Source organism: Nicotiana tabacum, chromosome 3, assembly GCF_000715075.1.
Source record: "Nicotiana tabacum cultivar K326 chromosome 3, ASM71507v2, whole genome shotgun sequence".
NCBI classification, from domain to species: domain Eukaryota; kingdom Viridiplantae; phylum Streptophyta; class Magnoliopsida; order Solanales; family Solanaceae; genus Nicotiana; species Nicotiana tabacum.
Genome location: NC_134082.1, coordinates 77,561,497 through 77,584,122, shown reverse-complemented (window position 1 = coordinate 77,584,122; position 22,626 = coordinate 77,561,497). Strand labels below are relative to the sequence as shown.

Genomic DNA, 22,626 nt, shown 5'->3' with positions numbered 1-22,626 from the left:
TAAAGGGGAAAGATAGAAGGAGACGCCAAGGCCCGCGGAGCCTGCAGGACTACCTCGGGTCGCCTGTTGGACTGAAGGTAGCAACCTCACTGCGGTCCAAACGCTCCGGTACCAGTATCTGCACACAGTGCAGAGTGTTGTATCAGCACAACCGACCCCATGTGCTGGTAAGTGCTGGCGAAGTAGTGACGAGGCTAGAACCAGACTACCAAATAAACATATGCAGTTAAATCATATACAGCGGAAAAATAAAAGCAGATAATTACAGTCGGATGGGAAAAACATGCTTCGGGGAATAACAGATAACAACAGAATATCAAGAGGAATATAAAGAAATCAAAATCCAATTACTAACAAGGATAAGGAAAACAAATGCAGAATTCACTTTCATTTCACATCTTGTTGCAGGCGTGCAACCCGATCCCATTTCATGTATCTCGTTGCAGGTGTGCAACCCGCTCCCATTTCATATATCTTGTTGCAGGCGTGCAACCCGCTCCCATTTCATAAATCAACAACAATCACAAAAGAATCCCGGCAAGGGAACAAGAGCAATATAACAACGTCTCGGCAAGGGAACAATAATATTTCAATAACATCCCGGCAAGGGAACAATAATTATAATAACATCCCGGCAAGGGAACAATAATGATAATAACATCCCCGCAAGGGAACAATAATGATAATCCTCATATGAAGCGCAATAAACCACAACGGAGTCATAACAAGTACAATACAAACTCGTGGGCATGATTGACACCGACGTATAGATACTCGTCACCATGCCTATACGTCGTACCCAACAAGTAACACGTAGAAAATAGGAAAAAACCCCTAATCCCTGAAGCTAAGGTTAGACCAAACACTTACCTCAATGCCACGAACACAATTCAAGTCTCAACTATCGCTTTACCCCTTGATTCCACCACCAATTTGCTCGTATCTAGCCACAAGTTACTTAATTACATTAATAAATGCTAAATGAATTGATTCAACTGCATGAAAAATAGATTTTCTAAAGTTTTACCCAAAAGTCAAAAATCGACCCCGGGCCTACATGGTCAAAACCCGAGGTTCAAACCAAACCCCGATTACCCATTCCCCCACGATCCCAAATATATAACTTGTTTTTAAATCGGACCTCAAATCGAGGTCCAAATCCCCAATTTTTGAAAAACCTAAGTTCTACTCAAAACACCCAATTTACCCCATGAAAATCATTGAATTTAAGTTGAAGTCATGTGAAAATATGTTAATGATTGAAGAAAACGAGTTAAAATTGATTTACAATCGATTTGGAAGAAGAGTTGTCTTTGAAAAATCTCCCAAGAGTGTTTTGGTTTTGAAAGAGTGTGAAAAATGAAAGATTTTCGGCTAAGTTATAAAATTGTAGGTTGCAGATGTCGCAATTGTGACCAGGGTTTGCAATTGCGAACCCATACTTCTGCTAAGCTCGCATTTGCGAGGCGACCTTCGCATTTGCGAAGTCACTTTTGCGAACCACATGTCGCATTTGCGACCACTGACCAAAAGGGGGAAACATCGCATTTGCGATAAATTCCTCGCAATTGCGAGGAAGGCTGGCATGGGCTATTTTAGCATTTGCGACATAGCCTTCGTATTTACGAGCCAGGCTTCGCAAATGCGAAGCCACAGGCCTGCAATGCAACAGCTGAAGTCTGCAATTTTCAAGGTCCAAAATCCCGTGGCCTATCCAAAACTCACCCGAGCCCTCAGAGCTCCAAACCAAACATGCATACTAACTCAAAACATCATATGAACTTATCCGTGCGATCAAATCGCCAAAATAACCTCTTAAATAACGAATTTAGCATAGAAATCCAAAAATAATCTCGAAACTTCCAAAGTATCAATTTTCACAACTACGGGTCCGAATCACCTCAAACGACTTCCTTTTCTTACCAAATTTCACAGACTCATCTTAAATCACATATAAGATCTGTACCGGGCTCCGGAACAAAAATATGGGCCCGATACAATCAAGTTTTGAACACGTTTCATTTCCAAAACTCATAAATATTTCTAGAAAATAAGTTTCTTTAAAAATTCATTTCTCGGGCTTGGGACCTCGGAATTCGATTCCGGGCATACGCCCAAGTCCCATATTTTTCTATGGACCCTCCGGCACAGTCAAATCACAGGTCCGGGTCCGTTTACCCAAAATGTTGACCGAAGTCAACTTAAATCCATTTTAAAGTCAAAATTCAAGATTTTTACATAATGGCTTTCCGGCTATGCGCTTGGACTGCAAACGCAATCGAGGCGAGACAGAAAGAGGGTTTTTAAGGACTCGAAACACAGAATTCTTTTTTAAAACAAGTGGTGACCTTTTGGGTCATCACATTTTCCACCTCTAAAACAACTCTTCGTCCTCGAACGGACATAAGAAGCAAGTACCTAAGTCGGGGAAACGACGGGGATAACGGCTCCGCATATCGGACTCGGACTCCCAAGTCGATGCCTCAGCAGGCTGACCTCTCCACTGAACACGAACAAAGGGAAAACTCTTCGATCTCAACTAACGAACCTGCATGTCTAGGATAGCTACCGGCTCTTCCTCATAAGACAAGTCCTTGTCCAACTGGACAGTGCTGAAATATAACACGTGGGATGGATCGCCATGATACTTTTGAAGTATGGACACGTGAAACACTGGATGCACGACTGATAAGCTCGGCGGCAATGCAAGTCTATAAGCCACCTCTCCCACTCGATCAAGAATCTCAAACGGGCTAATGAACCTAGGGCTAAGCTTGCCCTTCTTCCCAAATCTCATCACGCCCTTCATAGGCGACACTCGAAGCAATACCCGTTCACCCACCATGAAAGCCTAATCACAAACCTTACGGTCGGTATAACGCTTTTGCCTGGACTGGGTTGTACGAAGCCTATCCTGAATAATCCTGACCTTGTCCAAGGCATCCTGAACTAGATCTATACCCAACAATCGAGCCTCCCCTACTCGAACTATCCAACCGATGACCGACACCGCCTACCATATAAAGCCTCATAAGAAGCCATCTGGATACTCGACTGGTAGCTGTTATTGTAGGCAAACTCTGTTAAAGGCAAAAACTGATCCCACGAGCCTCCAAAGTCAATGACACAAGCTCGGAGCATATCCTCCAAAATCTGAATAGTACGCTCGGACTGCCCGTCCGTCTGAGGATGAAATGCTGTGCTCAACTCAACTTGGGTGCCCAACTCTCGTTGAACTGCCCTCTAGAAATGTGAGGTAAACTGCGTACCTCGGTCCGAAATGATAGACATGGGGCACACCATAAAGACGAATAATCTCCCAAATATAGATCTCAGCTAACCTCTCAGATGAATAGGAGACTACCACAGGAATGAAATGCGCTGACTTGGTCAGCCTATCAACAATGACCACACTGCATCAAACTTCCTCTGAGTCTGTGGGAGTCCAACAATGAAATTCATAGTGATCCTCTCCACTTCTACTCGGGAAGCTCAATCCTCTAAAACAAACCACCAGGCCTCTGATGCTCGTACTTAACCTGCTGACCGTTCAAACACCGAGCCACATATGCAAGAATGTCCTTCTTCATTCTCCTCCACCAATAATGCTGCCGCAAATCCTGATACATCTTAGCGGGGCCCGGATGAATAGAGTACCGGGAACTATGGGCCTCCTCTAAAATCAACTCTCGGAGTCCATCAACATTAAGAACACAAACTCGACCCTACAATCTCAGAACTCCATCATCTCCTACGGTAACCTTCTTGGCACCTCCGTGTTGCACCATGTCTCTAAAGACACACAAATAGTGATCATCATACTGCTGATCTCAGATACGCTCCAATAAAGAAGAACGAGCGACTATGCAAGCTAACACGTGGCTGGGCTTAGAAATATCCAACCTCACGAACTGATTGGCCAAAGCCTGAACATCCAAAGCAAGCGGCCTCTCACCGACCGAAATGTAAGCAAGACTACCTATACTGGCTGACTTCCTACCCAAAGCATCAGCCACCACATTGACCTTTCCCGGATGATATAAGATGGTGATATCATAGTCTTTCAATAGCTCCAACCACCTTCTCTGCCTCAAATTTTGCTCCTTCTGCTTGAACAAGTACTGCAGACTCTTGTGATCCGTGAACACCTCACATGCCATGCCATACAGATAAGCCCTCCAAATCTTCAACGCGTGAACAATGGCTGCCAACTCCAAATCATGAACCAAATAGTTCTTCTCATGAATCTTCAACTGCCACAAAGCATATGCAATGACCTTGCCATCCTGCATCAACACCACACCAAGTCCAATAAGAGATGCATCACAATAAACTGTATAAGGCCCTGAACCTGTGGGCAAAACCAACACCGGTGTCGTAGTCAAAGCTGTCTTGAGCTTCTGAAATCTCAACTCACACTCATCAGACCATCTAAACCGGGCACCCTTCTGGGTCAACCTAGTCATCGGGGCTGCAATAGATGAGAACCCATCCACAAACCGACGATAATAGCCTGCCAATCCCAAGATACTCTAGATCTTTGTAGCTGATGCTGGTCTAGGCCAGTTCTTAACTGCCTCAATCTTCTTCGGATCAACCTGAATACCCTTCGATGATACCATATGACCCAGGAATGTAACTGAACTCAACCAGAACTCACATTTCGAAAATTTGGCATACAACTGACTATCTCTCAAAGTTGAATTACCACTCTAAGATGTTGCTCGTGCTCCTCCCGACTGCGGTAATAAATCAAAATATCATCAATGAAGACTATAACGAATGAATCCAAGTAAGGCCTGAACATTAGGTTCATTAAATCCATAAAACTGCTGGGGCATTTGTCAACCCAAATGACATCACCAAGAACTCATAATGCTCGTACCGAGTGCGGAAGCTGTCTTAGGGACATCGGATGGCCTAATCTTCAACTGATGGTAGCCCGATCTCAAGTCAATCTTCGAAAATATCTTAGCACCCTGAAGCTGATCAAACAAATCATCAATCCTTGACAATGGATACTTATTCTTGATTGTAACCTTGTTCAACTGCCGGTAATCTATACACATTCACATCGATCCGTCCTTCTTTTTGACAAACAACACTGGCGCACCCCAAGGCGAAACACTAGGTCTAATGAAACCTTTTTCAAGAAAGTCTTGCAACTGCTCCTTCAACTCTTTCAACTCAGGCGGGGCCATACGATACGGCGGAATAGAAATGGGCTGAGTGCCCGGAGCCAAATCAATGCAGAAGTCAATATCCTTGTCGGGTGGCATACCTGGTAGGTCTGAAGGAAATACCTCACGAAACTCACGAACAACAGGCACAGAATCAATAGAAGGAACCTCAGCACTAGAATCACGAACATAGGCTAAATAGGCCAAACACCCCTTCTCGACCATACGTCGAGCCTTCACATAAGAGATGACAATATGGGTAAAATGACTAGGAGTCCCTTGTCACTATAAACGAGGTAAACCCAGCAAGGCTAGGGTCACAGTCTTGGCATGAAAGTCCAAGATAGCATGGTAAGGTGATAACCAGTCCATCCCCAATATGACATCAAAATTAACCATGTCTAGCAGAAGCAAATCTACACGAGTCTTAAGACAACCAATCACAACTATACATGAACGATGGACTTGATCTACCACAATAGAATCATCCACTGGTGTGGACACATAAACAGGAGCACTCAAAGAATTACTAGGCATGACCAGATACGATGCCAAATTAGATGACACATAGGAGTATGTAGAACCTGGATCAAATAAAACTGAAGCATCTCTGCTACAAACTAGAATAGTCCCTATGATAACTGCATCGGAAGCCTTAGCCTCGGTCCTGGCTGGAAGAGAATAACATCGGGACTAGGCCCCTCCACCTTGAACTACATCCCTAGGGTGGCCTCCACCTCTAGTGGCTTGAGCTCCACCTCTAATACCTCTACCTCCACCTCTAGCACGTCTACCCCCACCTCTCGCTGGCTGGGTGGGCTATGGAACACTCGGTTCCTGAACCATGGCACGGGAACCCTGCTGTTGAGAACTGCTCGGTGCTCGAGGGCAATATCTAGCAATGTGCCTCGTGTTGCCACAAGTAATACAAGCCCTCGGCTACTGGGGCTGACGACCCTGAAAACTCTAAAGCGGAGGTGCACTGATAGGAGCCGATGGTGCAATGTAGGACTGCTGATCAGAATACTACATATGAGAACCATGACCACTTGAAGCACCGTGAGAAACCTGAAGTGCTGACTAAAAAGGCCTAGGAGGATGGCCTCTACCATACAAATCCCTACCTCCAGATGAGGCGCCACTGAATCTGCCTGAATGACGAGGCCTCTTATCAGAGCCCTGACCACCTCCCTACGACAAAACCATCTCCACTCTCCTGGCCACATTGGCCGCCTCCTGAAAAGAAATCTCACTCCCTGTCTCCCTAGCCATCTGAAGTCGAATAGGCTAGTTAACTCCCTCAATAAACCTCCCCACCCTCTCTCTCTCGGTGGGAAGTATGATAAGAGCATGACGGACTAAGTCGATGAATCTGGTCTCATATTTAGTAACGGTTATAGAACCCTGTTGGAGACGCTCAAACTACCTCTCATAGATCTCTCTCTGAGTGATGGGGAGAAACTTCTCCAGAAATAGCTGAGTAAACTGCTCCCAAGTCAAAGTTAGTGATCTGCCTGGTCTAGCCAAACAATAATCCCTCCACCAAGTTTTAGCGGAACCAGACAAGCGAAAAGTAGCAAAATTGACCCCATTGGTCTCCACTATCCCCATGTTCCTGAGAACCTCATGATATCTGTCTAGATAATCCTGGAGATCCTCAGAAGATGCACCGCTGAAAGTAGTAGTGAAAAGCATGGTGAACCTGTCCAACCTCCACAAAGCATCGGCAGACATAGCTGCTCCATCACCGATCTGAGCTACCACACCCGGCTGAACTGCTCTAACTGGCTGAGTTGTTGGAGTCTGAAACTGGAGAGCCATCTGCTCCGGAGTGCGAGTAGCAAGAGTTTGGGCTCCTCCTTTAGCCTGAGAGACGGCTGGTACTACAGGAAGCAAGCCTGCCCGGGTGACACTCTCCATAAGACCCACTAGACAGACCAGAGCATCCTGGAGTATGGGGTAGCAATAAACCCCTTGGGGACCTAAGCTGGGCCTCGTCATCAAATTCAACTTGAGGCTCCGTCAATGGTGTCGCTTCTCTGGGCTTAGCTCTGCCCCTACCTCGGCCTCGTCCTCTGCCCCTCGTGAGAGCTGATGCTGGGGGCTCGGGCTGCTGGTCAGTGGATGAGGAAGCACGTGTTCTCGCCATCTGCAAAAGAACAAAGTAAAAATCCAATTAACATTGAGAAACCAAATCGCACGACAGGTAAGAATAAATGTGAAGGTTTTCCTAACTCTGTAGCCTCTGGGGGATAACTACAGACGTCTCCGTACCAATCCCTCAGACTCTACTAAGCTTGTCTGTGAACTGTGAGACCCATGTAACCTAGAGCTCTGATACCAACTTGTCATGACCCGGATTTCCCACCTACGAGAGTCGTGATGGCACCTATTGGTGAAAGCTAAGCAAGCTAAATTATTCTAATTACTTAACCTTTTCTAGTTTTAAACCATTATCAGTGATGAGTAGATATCATACAAATAGCAAAAATAATTAAGCAGAAGACAAAATTTGATAATTTATCTTAATACAAGCTGTGGAAGTCTAAATACAGCTCTACCCAGAATTTGATGTCACAAGTTCACAGACTGTCTAAGATTAAGACAAATAAAGTCCGAATAAAAGTACACGAATCTATCTCTGAATAAGTAAAAAAATAGAAAGAGGAAAGATAGAAGGAGACGTCAAGGCCCACGGACACCTGCAGGACTACCTCAGGCCGCCTGTTGGACTGAAGGAAGCAACCTCACTACGGTCCAAACGCTTCGGTACCAGTATCTGCACACAGTGCAGAGTGTAGTATTAGCACAACCGGCCCCATGTGTTGGTAAGTGCCTAGCCTAACCTCGGCGAAGTAGTGACGAGGCTAGGACCAGACTACCAAATAAACCTATGCAGTTAAATCATATACAGCGGAAAAATAAAAGCAGATAATTACAGTTAAAGATGGGAGGGGGAAAACATATTTCAGGGAATAACATATAACAACAGAATATCAAGAGGAACATAAAGAAACCAAAACCCAATTACTAACAAGGATAAGGAAAACAAATGCAGAATTCACTTTCATTTCACATCTTGATGCAGGCGTGCAACCCGATCCCATTTCCTGTATCTCGTTGCAGGCGTGCAACTCGCTCCCATTTCATATATCTTGTTGCAGGCGTGCAACCCGCTCCCATTTCATATATCTTGTTGCAGGCGTGCAACCCGCTCCCATTTCATATATCTTGTTGCAGGCGTGCAACCCGCTCCCATTTCATATATCTCGTTGCAGGCGTGCAACCCGCTCCTATTTCACATATCACGTTGTAGGCGTGCAACCTGCTCCCATTTCATATATCTTGTTGCAGCCGTGCAACCCGCTCCCATTTCATATATCTTGTTGCAGCCGTGCAACCAGCTCCCATTTCATAAATCAACAACAATCACAAAAGAGTCTCGACAACGGGAACACGAGCAATATAACAACATCCCGGCAAGGGAACAATAATACTTCAACAACATCCCAGCAAGGGAATAATAATATCAAAACAAACATCCCCGCAAGGGAACAATAATATGAGAATAACATCTCAGCAAGGGAACAATAATGATAATAACATCCCGACAAGGGAACAATAATGATAATAATATCCCGGCAAGGGAACAATAATGATAATAACATCCCGGCAAGGGAACAATAATGATAATCCTTGTATGAAGCGCAATAAACCACAACGGAGTCATAACAAGTACAATACAAGACTCACGGGCATGCTTGACACCGACGTATAGATACTCGTCACCATGCCTATACGTCGTACCCAACAAGTAACACGTAGCAAATAGGACACAATCCCTAATCCCTCAAGCTAAGGTTAGACCAAATACTTACCTCAATACCACGAACACAATTGAAATCTCAACTATCGCTTTACCGCTTGATTCCACCACCAATTCGCTCGTATCTAGCCACAAGTTACTTAATTACATTAATAAATGTTAAATGAATCGATTCCAATGCATGAAAAATAGATTTTCTAAAGTTTTTCCCAAAAGTCAAAAATTGACCCCGGGCCTACATGGTCAAAACCCGAGGTTCGAACCAAAAACCTCGATTACACATTCCCCCACGAACCTAAATGTATAATTTGTTTTGAAATCGGACCTCAAATCGAGGTCCAAATCCCAATTTTTGAAAAATCTAGGTTCTAACCAAAATACCTGATTTCCCCTATGGAAATCATTAAATTTTAGTTGAAATCATGTGAAAATATGTTAATGATTGAAGAAAACGAGTTAAAATTGACTTACAATCGATTTGGAAAAAGAGTTGTCTTTGAAAAATTGCCCAAGAGTGTTTTGGTTTTGAAAGAGTGTGAAAAATGAAAGATTTTCGGCTAAGTTATAAAATTGCAGGTTGCAGATGTCGCAATTGCGACCAGGGTTCGCAATTGCGAACCCAGACTTCTGCTATGCTCGCATTTGCGAGGTGACCTTCACATTTGCGAAGTCACTTTTGCGAACCACATGTCACATTTGCGACGACTGACCAAAAGGGGGAAACATCGCATTTGCAATAAATTCCTCGCAATTGCGAGGAAGGCTGGCCTGGGCTATTTTCGCATTTGTGACATAGCCTTTGCATTTGCGAGCCCGGCTTCGCAAATGCGAAGCCTGTAGGCATGCAATGCAACTGCTGAAGTCTGCAACTTTCCAAGTCCAAAATCCACTCCGGGGCCTATTCAAAACTCATCCGAGCCCTCGGGGCTCCAAACCAAACATGCATACTAACTCAAAAATATCATATGAACTTATCCGTACGATCAAATCGCCAAAATAACCTCTTAAACAACTAATTTAGCATAAAAATCTAAGAAAAATCTCGAAACTTCCAAAGTATCAATTTTCACAACTACGGGTCCGAATCACCTCAAACGACTTCCGTTACGTATCAAATTTCACAGACTCAACTTAAATCACATATAAGACCTGTACCGAGCTCCGAAACCAAAATACGGGCCTGTTACCATCAAGTTTTGAACACGTTTCATTTCCAAAACTCATAAATAATTTTCTTTAAAATTTATTTCTCGGGCTTGGGACCTCAGAATTCGATTCCGGGCATACGCCCAAGTCCCATATTTTCCTACGGACCCTCCGGGACCATCAAATCATGGGTCCCGGTCCGTTTACCTAAAATGTTGACCGAAGTCAACTTAAATCCATTTTAAAGTCAAAATTCATCATTTTTCACAAATTTTCACATAATGGCTTTCCGGCTACGCGCCCGGACTGCGCACACAAATCGAGGCGAGACTGAAAGAGGTTTATTAAGGCCTCGAAACACAGAATTTATTTTTAAAACAGATGATGACCTTTTGGGTCATCACATTAATTAGGGTTGCTTAGCATGAGTGTTGTGAGCCCGAGAGACTGGAGAGATTGATGACTGAATGAGGTTAATGGCCTGTTGTGAGTGATATTTATGGGATCGGGTTGCACGCTACAACATGCTTTATTGATTCATACTAGGATTTGGTTTAATATAACGCTTGGGATGGATCGGCCCCTCCGGAGTCTGCACATCTACAGTGGGTGCAGTTGCTATGCATTTTTGGGCTGGATCTGCCCTGGATTCATTTGCATTGGGCTGGATCTGTCCTTGATTCATTTATGTTTGGGCTGGATCTGCCCTTTACAATACTGAGTGACTGAGTGTGCTGAGTATTGAGCATAGTGAGTGAGAATACGAGACATTGAGATTGAGTACTCTAAGAGTGTGAGTACATGAGTACAATGTGTGCATGATCGGTCTGGAGCCCAAGGGGCTCGGGTGAGTTTCAGGTGTGTATCAGATGAGTTTGGATGGTTTTAGATTTGCTGGTGTATTCCAGTTACTGGTGTTCACAAATGTGACACTTGCGGCTAGATAAAAGATTCTAAATCGGGACTTAGTTTATTTTATACAATTTTTCAACCCCAAACTCTATAGAGGCAATTTTTGAAGAAGATTTTCTTCCAAATTCATGGGTAAACATCTTTAACTAGAATAGATTTGTCTACAATATGAAAATTTCATTCAATTACTTTTGAACGATAAATTTAGCCCCTGGATTACAGGAAAAAGAATCTAAAGAGTGGCCAAAAAAAGGCGAAATAAATAAAAAATTAAAGGAGAGAATGCACATTAATCCCAAGCATAATGACGTCTTGTCTATCTATACTATATTAAAAGCATGAAGGCCCTTAACGAAATATCGTTCACCATTTTTACCCTTTAAAATATAGAGTTCATATTAGACAAAATAGTAATTTAAGTATTTCATTAATATTTAGAAATAATTATTTAATTAATTCTCTTATAATTTAGGAATAGTTATTTAAATATTTTCCTATTATTAACGGTCTAGGAAAGTTAATAAAATTTTGCCTAAATTTTTGCCTATTCATTTTACTCCCTACGGTGGAGTAGTTAATAACTTTTAGTTTTTGGAAACCATTTTTGTAGTTAAAAAAATTCTGCCTAGCCTAAATTTTTGCCTTTACGTTCAACTCCCTATGTTGGAGCATTAAATGTGTTTATTTCGTAGTTAATACCTTTTATGCTTAGGAGACTCTTTTTTGTAGTTAAATTTTTTTTGCCTAACCTAAATTTTCGCCTCCTGTTCAACTCCTTATGTTGGATTATTAAATGACTTTATTTGTAGTTAATACTCCCTCCGGTCCAAAATAAGTGATGTTTTGGATGTTTTCACACTGATTAAGAAATCCATCTTTTAACATTAATTAGCAATGGAATTGACCATATTAACCTTTACTATCTCACATAAATACTCCTAACACATATTCCAACGCTATTTACTCCAAGGACAATATAGGGAAAAAATAATTAATTTATTCTTGAAATCTGGAAAAATCATTTATTTTGGACCACAAAAAAAAACCAAAAAATCACTTATTTTGGACCGGAGGGAGTACCTTTTAGTTTTATGAGATTTTATTGTTGTTAAATTTTTTTGCTTAAATCTCACACGCAATTTCCTTTTCTTTTAGGTTAGGAGTCTTTATTATTTGATGAAATTCACAGTACCTCTTATACGCGTGTACCTAATCTCAATATGTAAATATACTTACTACAAGTTATATTTAATTATAAAATAAAAAGTTTAAATTTTTGAATTTGATGAATGTTGATCATGTATATAGCTAACTCAATAAAGGAAGAAATTGTACCCCATAAATTTCCACAACCATCATTCAATATGTTCAAATTAAACTTAGTTCCAATTCTATATGTTTAACTTTTCAATTTTAGCAAGAATACATAGCTTTTGAAGATCTAAGAGTTTTTCAACAAAAAAAAAATGAAAAGCGATTTTCAAATTCATTTTAATAGACAAAAGACAATCTTCTTTCTTTCTTGCGCGCAAAGTACATGTTGTTATATTTATTTAATCAATAAAAATATATATGAACTATTATAAAAGCATATGCCTCAGAGCTACATATTAGTAACACCTTTAGCATTTAAAAATAAATTTCAAATAGGATAAAATTAACATTTAATTGTTTTTCTCAATATTAAATGATTGAAGTATTAACTTAATTGTCCATTTTTATTGATTACTACATAACGAATCATTATATACATGGTTATTAAGACAAAAGCAATATTCATAAGATATTCTAATTTCAAATTACTAACATATTTTCTTTTGTATACATTAATTTAATTTGTTACTTCAATAAATATTATGAGACACGATCATGAATAAATGAATATAATTCATTATATGAGTGTCAATTTCATGATCAATATTTATTATTTTTGAGAAGTCAAAGTTTTACTTAATATTTATTTTGTGAGTAAAATCATGCTTTGAGTGTTATTTATATATTTTTGTATAATTATTGTCATTAATATAGGGTACACCCGCAACGCGGGTAACCTAAGATTAGTTCTATAAACTTTCAACTGATGGAATTAATTGTATGGGCCAACCCAGCATGCATAAAGGCCCAAGTAAGAAGATCTGGACTTGATTGTCGTTACAGTCTTCATTTCTAGAAGATTATGAATTATGTTCGAGAAAGTTACAGAACCAAACATTCTTCCACAAAATTTGATATTCAAGAAAAGATCAGAAAAATCTTGAAGTTGCCGGACTCTTTTATTTCCTCCTATATATAACTCACTTCTCTTGCGTTCCAAATCAGCAAACATCTAATAACAATCGAAGCAATCTCCGACTCTCAAAAGCTCTCTCAGTCAAGAATGTCTCTTATCCCAAGCATTTTAGGCGGTCGACGAAGCAACGTCTTTGATCCATTCTCTTTTGACATGTGGGATCCCTTTGAAGGTTTCCCCCTTTCCAGCAATTTGGCCAATGTCCCCAGCTCGGCTCGCGAAACCTCTGCCTTCGCCAACGCTAGGATTGATTGGAAAGAAACTCCAGAAGCGCACGTTTTCAAAGCTGATCTTCCGGGATTGAAGAAGGAAGAGGTGAAGGTGGAGGTGGAAGAAGGCAAAGTGCTGCAGATTAGCGGAGAGAGAAGCAAAGAGCAAGAAGAGAAGAATGACCAGTGGCACCGTGTTGAAAGGAGCAGCGGCAAATTCCTTAGGCGATTTAGGTTGCCGGAGAATGTCAAGATGGATCAGGTGAAGGCTAGTATGGAAAATGGTGTGCTCACCGTTACAGTTCCCAAAGAGGAAGTGAAGAAGCCTGAGGTCAAAGCCATTGAGATATCTGGTTAAATCTTTCTTTCCTTACACATTGCAAGTTCTCTCCTCTGTTATAGATTCATAATGTATAATCTGTGTCTCTGTGAGCTATGCTCCTTATAATGTAATCTGGTTGGTGATCGGGTGTCAAGTTTGTTTGTGAAAGATGGTTGTAATGTTACTATAATAACACTTCTTATTTTATTGTTGTATCAATTAATTTGTCTATCATTCAAATATGAGATTGCTTCGTGAGTTGTGCTTTGTGGCTGCGCCTGAATCATCATCATCAAATGCGCTGCAGCATCGATTGCAAACTACAATTCGAGTTTGTCGAGTCTGAAACAGAAGCACCATTACAAATCGTACATGAAGCTAGTGATTTTTCTACTATATAGAAAAGCCTTGATGGTCGGCCAAGGACAAAGTGGTAATTTTACATTGCTAATTTTAATTTTAATTTTTATTGATCTGATAATAGTCGTGTCCTTCCTCACTGCAAGCTTCTTTCAATTGTACTTTGTTAATCATCCACCATTGCTAATCAGTTCTTGATGCAATCATCCTCCATCAGCATTAGACATTTCTAGCCTTTTCTTATCCTTCGTATCCTCTTTTAGGAATTCGCATTTCCTTATCTCCAATTAGACTTGGAATACAACTCTGTGTTTCCCAATTTGGGATAAACTTCATCTGCTACTTCTTTCTGAACGAACCCTTTGAGCATCAAGTACTGACATGTCATAAAAGGCTTGTTGGTCGGTCACGGGCATAAATGTTATTTTACTTTGCCATTTATTTTTATGTATAAACTGTGTGGCTTTTGCCCCCAAATTGAATTGCCACATACCCCTCTCTTTTTTTTGTGGCTCTAAATCTTCTACAGTTTTTCCGTCCATCGTGTCTGGGTTTGTTATTTGTCATTTAATTTCAAATAGATAGTATTTTAGATATTTTATCTATTTCTCTCTTTTGCCTTCTCTTTCTCTATTCCTATATCTGTATGTTTCTTTCTTCAATCTCAAATTCTAGCTTCTTCCTATGGCGTTCATCTTTCAAAGTGTAAGCTCTTTATTTTGGTGGGTTTTTCTGCAATTCATTTTTTGCTAACAGGATGTTTACATTGGATTTTTTACATACATGTGAATATTTTTTTCGTCAATTTTATACTATATTTCACTCTCAGATTGAATTTCCCCCATTGAGCAATACTCACAAACGCTATATTGCGAGGTATTTGGATGCTTTTTTTTTTCTGCGTAGGCTCGTGCTGAAAGATATACTAAAGTTGAAGCTGCTCCAAGTTTTGAGATTCAGTATAGTCTATACTTTTTGTCACGGTAATTAAATTATGTGATCTTTTTGTTCTATTAATGTTGTCTTTTGAGGTTTATTGTTCTCTTTGTATTAAATAAACAAAGTATGTTTTCTGCTTTAGCGCTACAAGAAAAAGAATTGGAACTATTTTTCCTTAATGATGTGGTCATCAAAGTATATATTTTTAAACTCCTTCAAATTGCTCTTCATATAAGGGGCAGAGATGCATTAGGTACTACGTGTATGCTTTTGGGTTTTATTCTCTTTTAGATCAGATTCAGTTATAAGCGTTTGATTTTTTAAATATTCAAATTCACTTTAGGACCATGCATTATATATCGTAAATGGTAGAATGTATTTTCAGTACCATCTCATACTTTTGATGTCGGATAGTCGTGCAACAACATATATTATCTTGGCATTTTTAGATTGTGTCTCCTAATACAAAGAATTTATTTGTATTGTCTATCGATTTCTGTTTTGTGTTTCATTTTATGTGAGGATGAGGCTGTAACATTGCCTCACAGTCAAATTAGCGATTGATTAATCTATTTTCTGTACAAACATTGCACATATGAATAGTCCTCCACATGCCTAGGAGGTAGCAATATGGTGCTCTATTACATGCAGCATTAGCTACCAGATTTCTCTCATTATCTGCATTCTTCCTGTGTTTCTCCCTGTCCTTGCCCCTTATTTTGCCCCATCGTTTATGCACTTTCTGTTTAATAAGAACATTAGAGAAGGCATCGTTGTAGAGTTCTTTTTATCCAGAGAATAAAGTTGGCTTTTGGTGAATATTGACAGAGAATGTGAATTGCAGGAAAGTTGGATGAAAGGCAGACTCTAGAAGAAGCTTGTTGGATTTTTTGAAGAAGTTGGGGACCTTCCGTTCTATGCGATGCAAAGGTTGCCACTGTTGTTTTTTGTATTAGGTATATGGTCTCTTTTTGTCCAGTACAAGGTACTTTTTTTCGTGTTCCTGTAGTCATTTTTCCTCATCTTATTTCTCATTCTTGAGGAAGCATATTTTTAAGATAAGAAGTTGAAACTTGGAGACATTCTAAAAGATGACATGATAACTTAATCTGAAGATAACTAATAAGGTGGAAACCCAAAAAATAAAATATTAAACATTCCATATAGATGTTGCTTCCCGCTTCTTACTTTGCTTATTTGAATTTTTATTGTTGCCTTTTTGTGAATTTTCTAATGTGTAGCCATTTTAGTATTTTCTGCACGAACTTATGGAATTGTTTAAGCCTTTTAACATTATTGAACTACCTGACCAGCTGTGAAATAATGACCTTAACTTTAGGAAAGACCAAGTAAGATTTGTTGTATGAGGAAAAAGACTAAATAGTAGAATGGATGGCACTGACCAATGAATCAAAATGAGGGATATGTTAGAGATATAACATAGCCCCCGCATAAATGATATACATGTATTAATCAAGACACTAAGCACGCAACAATATTAAGTTCTATCTATTATGCTTAAGGTGGGTATTGATATTCTAAGTACCTCGATACAAAGCTGATAAACAATTTAGGACTCCCAAAAAATTGTAAATCAACCATTATGGGGTGCTCAAATGTGGTTGATAGTGTCTTATAGCTATTGGTGATTTACCTTAGGTCAAAAAAACAAAAAATCTTGAAATAGATTCGGTGCGCAGAAGTTGAGCGATGAATTGATCGTTAATTTGGTAAAATTTTAGATGTTTGGAGCATTATATGAGTAGTAGAAAATGATTGCATGTCGTGGATTTGTTTATGTTGTTTCTTGAATATACTAATAAAAGAAGAGAAACAAATGCTGCTATAATAAGTATCATGCTGAATTATTTATTTGGTTTCTTTGAGTTGGAAATGAAAACGAGAAATGGCTGAAGTAGTTTGGTTGGTATTAGTGTATCAGGTAAATTGAATATATAAGATGATTGCTTTTTCTTGATTGAAATGTTATTTGAGCAATTTTGAACAACTCAAGTGGGTAATCATTATTAGACCTCCGTTATACATCAGGTTATTCATGCTAAGCTAATAATTCAAGATGTGTATTGTAGTATTAATTTTCATGGTTACCAGCTTCAGGCAAGCAGCAAAAGATTAATTAACAAGAATTCCAAGTGCAGTACTTAAGGAACTTCTTATCATTTTTCTCCTACTTATGCCTCTATAAACTAGTATTTTCTTATATTAATTGTATGGTTTTATTTTTACTTGCTATTGCAGTAGAGCTATAGTGTGGTCTTTCTATCACGTGTTACTTACCAATATTTAATATGAACATCTTTTTACTAAAAAATCAAATTTGGAATCAGCTAACATAGGTTTCTTTGGCAGGGACACAACAATGATGTTGAGATTGTATGGTCTTGTGGGTGAAGTATTCACATTTGAGAGGAGAAAGTATCACCGGCTATATTATTATTTTTGTTGGAAATTCATTTTGCGGGACAAAATATTTATGGGTGAATTGTGTTAGATGCAGAGAATTTGCATGAAGAGCTTGTAACATAGAACATGCTTACCAATTATAGTTTTAACATATAATTTCTTCATGTGCCAATAGTTTTATTGTAGACTAAAAAAAATTAAATTACAGTACAAGGAACACATCTTATCTTGTCATTGTATAAATCGTATATATGTAAAAAGATTACTTTATGTCATTTTGCGAGCACACAACACCCACTGAATCGATGTTTTGTTAAATTTTGTACAACTTGGATAACTTTTTCCGTTTCCTAAATGTATGTGCTATATAGTCTGAAGCAATGACTGTGCAATATTATTTATATATGAATTATTACAATGTACATCTTTCTGTTTCTTCTTTTGTCGTTCTGCAAATTTGTCTGCCCAATATCAGTACAAAAGTTATCAAGATTAATTAACTCTGTTATATAAACAATCAAAATAAGAATAAGTATTCCAGCTATTATAATATGCGGGCCATAATCTGTCTAGTCTGCATTATAAAACCTCTAAGCGATCTGCACAATCACCCAAGCCAAGGTTCGCACCTTCCTCTTTGTAGCTGATTTGCATATTGAAAATTCCTTGAATAATTAGGTAACTAAATCCTTGCGCCATCCAGGGATCTTAGCTGTATTATTATTACCAATTTCCAAAGAATTAATATGATTATAGCCTTCGAAGACAAACGATTAAGATTCAAGACAATTAGCAAACATTCTTTACTCCAGATTATAGCCACAATCAGAAAAACTGAACATTTTAATGCTATCATGTTGTGCATTGTGATTTATGCATAACTCTCACTCAAACGTGGAGGATTGGCACTTCACTAGTCCCAATTCTGACGTCCGCTTTACCAATGAATTGCTAGCGCTATCATTTTTTTTTATTTTCAGTACGATTATGTTCGGACCAGCTTGTGTGCCTCTCGATTAATTCTATGGGACATATATTACCTCCCACCAACCACTATCAATAGGTGGCAGAAAATTTTATCCACCAAAACTTAAATACTAGATAGGAAGAAATCACCTAGTATTTTGCCTTCATTGAAATTTGAACTTGATATCCCATTGTTTTCACTTAACAATGTATAATTCTTTTAAGTCGACATACAGTATCCACCAAAGACTCTGAAAGGATGTACTCTTCTGGATAGCAATTTTGAATTTTCTAGGTAAATAATTACATCAGTAGCTTTTCAAATTTGATACAATTTATAAGTTACATACTTCATTAATTTTGGTAGTGATTATTTGAATATCTTTATTTTGACAGGGAATGTCTTGTATATTCGGCTCAATAAAAATTAAAATTATTAAAAAATCCTTAAACTTATATTGTAAAATTTATACAATAATATGACACATAAGAAACCTTGTGACTTTGGTCTAGTGGTAAAAACAAGTGCATATTGTGTGGATTAGGCACTCAAATTCTTTCATAAAATCATTAAAATGAAATGAGTACATAAATAGAAGAGGAAAAATTAGAATTAAAAAGAACGGTAAGTATTACTTTAACGAGAAAGAAAATTTATTTATTTACTCACTTTTTAAATATCAAAAAGTTATGATCTTTTATTAATAATAATTAAAATATATATTATATATAATAATATGTTACTTCATTTTTTGGGGGACATACAATTGGTGTTCAATTTTCGCCGTCTCTCTAATTTTTTCCCTTATCTCTTGCGAGTATTAGAATTGTAAAAAAAAAAAAAAAAAAAAAAAAAAGAAAAAGACTCTTAAGAAAGCAAAAAGTTATTAGGGAAATTGCAAATTTGTTTTATTTTTCTCTTGTGAAATAGGAACTATTTCCATCATTTAAAAATGAGAAATTTTCACAAACCACTATTATTTAGTGGTTATTAGCTAGTTGTAGCTACCATTTACTATATTACTTTCTATAGCTATGTTTTCAGGATTTTTATAGTGTATTTGATGTATTTAAGCTAATGTATTCATGAATACAGTAGTATTTCTTGGCGTGAAATAGGGGATTACAACTAGACAGATTATTGTATTCGACTATATTCACGACGTGAAATAGAGGATTACAGCTAGATAGATTATTGTATTCAACTGTATTTTCAGCTGTTTTTAAACAGATAGTGAATCAATTAACATAATAGACTCCTAATATAACTCAACAAACACAATTATAACACACAAAATTTGTATTTCCAGTTATAAAAAAGATTCTCAACCGAAAAACACCTCAAAAATATAGCAATCTTCAAAGAAATTATATAATTACATTGAATACAGTTAAATATATAAAAATACATTGAATACATGAAGTATAGCAGGTCATCTATAGTGCAAAAACATATGAGTACATACTGCAGATACATTTGAATACATATATACATCTGAATACATAAACTATATTAATTAAAAAAAATATATGAATATATTTATGGAATATAGCGAGACAGTGAATACAATAAAATACATGGAATACAGCGAGATACATTGAAATACAATGAAAAAAAGATAATGAATACAATGAAATATATAGAATACAACGAGATACATTGAAATGCAATGAAAAAAAAGGTAATAGACTTTTCAAGTTGCTCATCCCCAAACTCTGTCGTCTTTGTTCATATGGTAATGATGATTGTGGAAACAGATTTGGCAAAGCAACTGAATAATGGGAAAGGCTTGGCCGAGACAGTGGCAGATGTGAAGGATGCTAACAAAAGAGGGGCATTATTTTTGCTGCTAGAGAAGGCCAGACTGAGTTCTGCGAGTTCTTGGTAGAAGAGTTGAAGCTTGATGTCAATACAAAAGATCTGGAAGGTATTTTCTACTGAGCAACGACAATCAAAATGGGGTGGATCTTCGTGATTTCCTTTCAGATTTCCCTCAATTTACCTTTCAATAGCAGATTTCAAACTTACATCTTTCTCTCTAGGGCTTGATTTCGACATTGATTCAGAACCTCAGCCCACTAACAATGAAAATTTTGCGAGACAATGGAGATGAATCAGTGGAGAATCGTGGTTGTATTCATGGAGAAAGACTGGCGTTGAGAGAGGGGGTGGAGAAAAATCTGAAAGAATGAGAGAGAAAATAATACAAAAAGTATTTTATGGCTTAAGGGTAGGAGGTAACCTTAAATAGATATTTGCCTATAAAAAGTAAAAGGTAGCTATGGAATATAATTTTTTAAAAGGGTATTTATTTAAAATAAATAAGGTATCAACCTTTGCTATAGGAGGTAAAAATTCCTTTAAAAATTTAGGTTCAAATATTAGGGGTGGGCATAGTTTGGGCAAACCCGAAATCTGAATTTTTTGGATTTTCGGATTTAATTTATAAAAAAATTGGATTTTGGATAGGATATTGGATTTGGTACTTCAGATTTTTGGATATCCGAAAATCCAAAATTTTATAGTTTATATTTAATTCATTATTCATATGTCAATAGGAACAAGTTCAATATCCTAACCATGAGACACAATCTCGTATATTGATTACTAAGTTACTATCACAATACTTTCTATCTGGACATGATTTTACTATTGGTACTTCTTATCGGCCTTAGTAATATCTTTGTTATTTTTCCTTGAAGTTGATTTTATTTGAATACTTTATTTTGAAGATTGCGATGGAAATAAAGATTTTTTAGGCAATTTAATATGAATACCTCATTTGGATATTTATTATAGTAGAAACAAGAAACATTACAACTTATAAGCTCAAAATCGAAAATTCAAATTATCCAAACTGATTAATTCGAATCCAAATTTAAAAAATTCGATCCAATTCAAGTTTATTTGAATTGGATTTGGATCGTCATTTCTTCCATTTGAGAACCAAAAATTCAAATCGAAATTTTTATATCTAATTAGAATTGCCCGAACACTCGTCCCTATCAATATTCCGCCCATTCTTGGTCTTTCACTCATTTGGATTTTTCCTTTTTATATTCCCCCTCCTATATCCATTAACTATAAATTGTAATCCCTTAATAGGAAGAACATAGAACGCTCTGGAAGTCTAGAGAGATCTCCTTGTTCCAATATCAATAGTTATATCGAGAATATCCTAGATTGCGCTCGAAACTCGATAAGTTCCTTGGTCCATTTCTTTTTCCTTCCAAAACTCCCACCTATAAATAACACTGGGCAACGTTTTGGTTGTCGTCAAACAATTCGAATACAACAATCAAGTACCTTATAATTTCCAGCCTTAAGCATCATCCGATTATCATCAGTCAAGTCCTCGTTCAGATAAAAAAATGTCTCTGATTCCAAGCTTCTTTGATGGCCGCAGGAGCAACATCTTCGATCCATTCTCCCTCAACATATGGGATCCTTTCGAGGGCTTCCCTTTCTCCGGCACGGTCGCCAACATTCCAACCTCTACTCGTGAAACCGCTGCTTTCTCGAGTGCTCGAATTGATTGGAAAGAGACCCCAGAATCCCATGTCTTTAAGGTGGATCTTCCTGGAATTAAGAAAGAGGAGGTGAAGGTGGAGGTAGAAGAAGGAAGAGTTCTACAAATTAGTGGCGAGAGAAGCAGAGAGCAAGAGGAGAAGAACGATAAATGGCACAGCATGGAGAGGAGCAGCGGAAAGTTCCTTAGGAGGTTTAGGTTGCCGGAGAATATCAAAATGGAAGAGATTAAGGCAACTATGGAGAATGGGGTGCTCACTGTGACTGTCCCAAAAATGGAGGAAAAGAAACCTGAGGTGAAGGCCATTGACATCTCTGGTTAAATAACAGAGGGCGCGCGCTCGGTGGTTGCTGATCTACTTGTACTTTCGGAAGTGTACAGTGTCTTGTTTTCTAGAAGTCTTGTTTTTAGGAGCTTTTAGCTCAAAAATGTGTCTGTATCATCATATTTGTATGCTTGTGGGTGTTTTACATATACACTTCTACTCTATGAATGTAGTAATTTGTGTGCCTTTTCTGTTAA

The 22,626-nt window shown here is 38.2% G+C and overlaps 2 protein-coding genes across 2 annotated transcripts; both read left to right on the top strand.

The window, feature by feature from the left end:
- The first annotated feature begins 13,299 nt into the window (after positions 1-13,299).
- On the top strand, positions 13,300-14,104 carry LOC107769141 (18.2 kDa class I heat shock protein). The gene has a single exon (XM_016588320.2). The coding sequence runs from the start codon at positions 13,442-13,444 to the stop codon at positions 13,919-13,921; it is 480 nt and encodes a 159-aa protein (XP_016443806.1). The 5' UTR covers positions 13,300-13,441; the 3' UTR covers positions 13,922-14,104.
- Positions 14,105-21,727: 7,623 nt separating this feature from the next.
- LOC107769142 (17.6 kDa class I heat shock protein 3) lies at positions 21,728-22,626 on the top strand. Its single transcript, XM_016588321.2, has one exon. It carries the CDS (start codon positions 21,947-21,949, stop codon positions 22,424-22,426), a length of 480 nt encoding a protein of 159 aa, XP_016443807.1. The 5' UTR covers positions 21,728-21,946; the 3' UTR covers positions 22,427-22,626.

Excerpts from the sequence above, each read along its gene's own strand:
- LOC107769141 (XM_016588320.2), top strand. The coding sequence starts at position 13,442 with ATGTCTCTTATCCCAAGCATTTTAGGCGGTCGACGAAGCAACGTCTTT.
- LOC107769142 (XM_016588321.2), top strand. The coding sequence starts at position 21,947 with ATGTCTCTGATTCCAAGCTTCTTTGATGGCCGCAGGAGCAACATCTTC.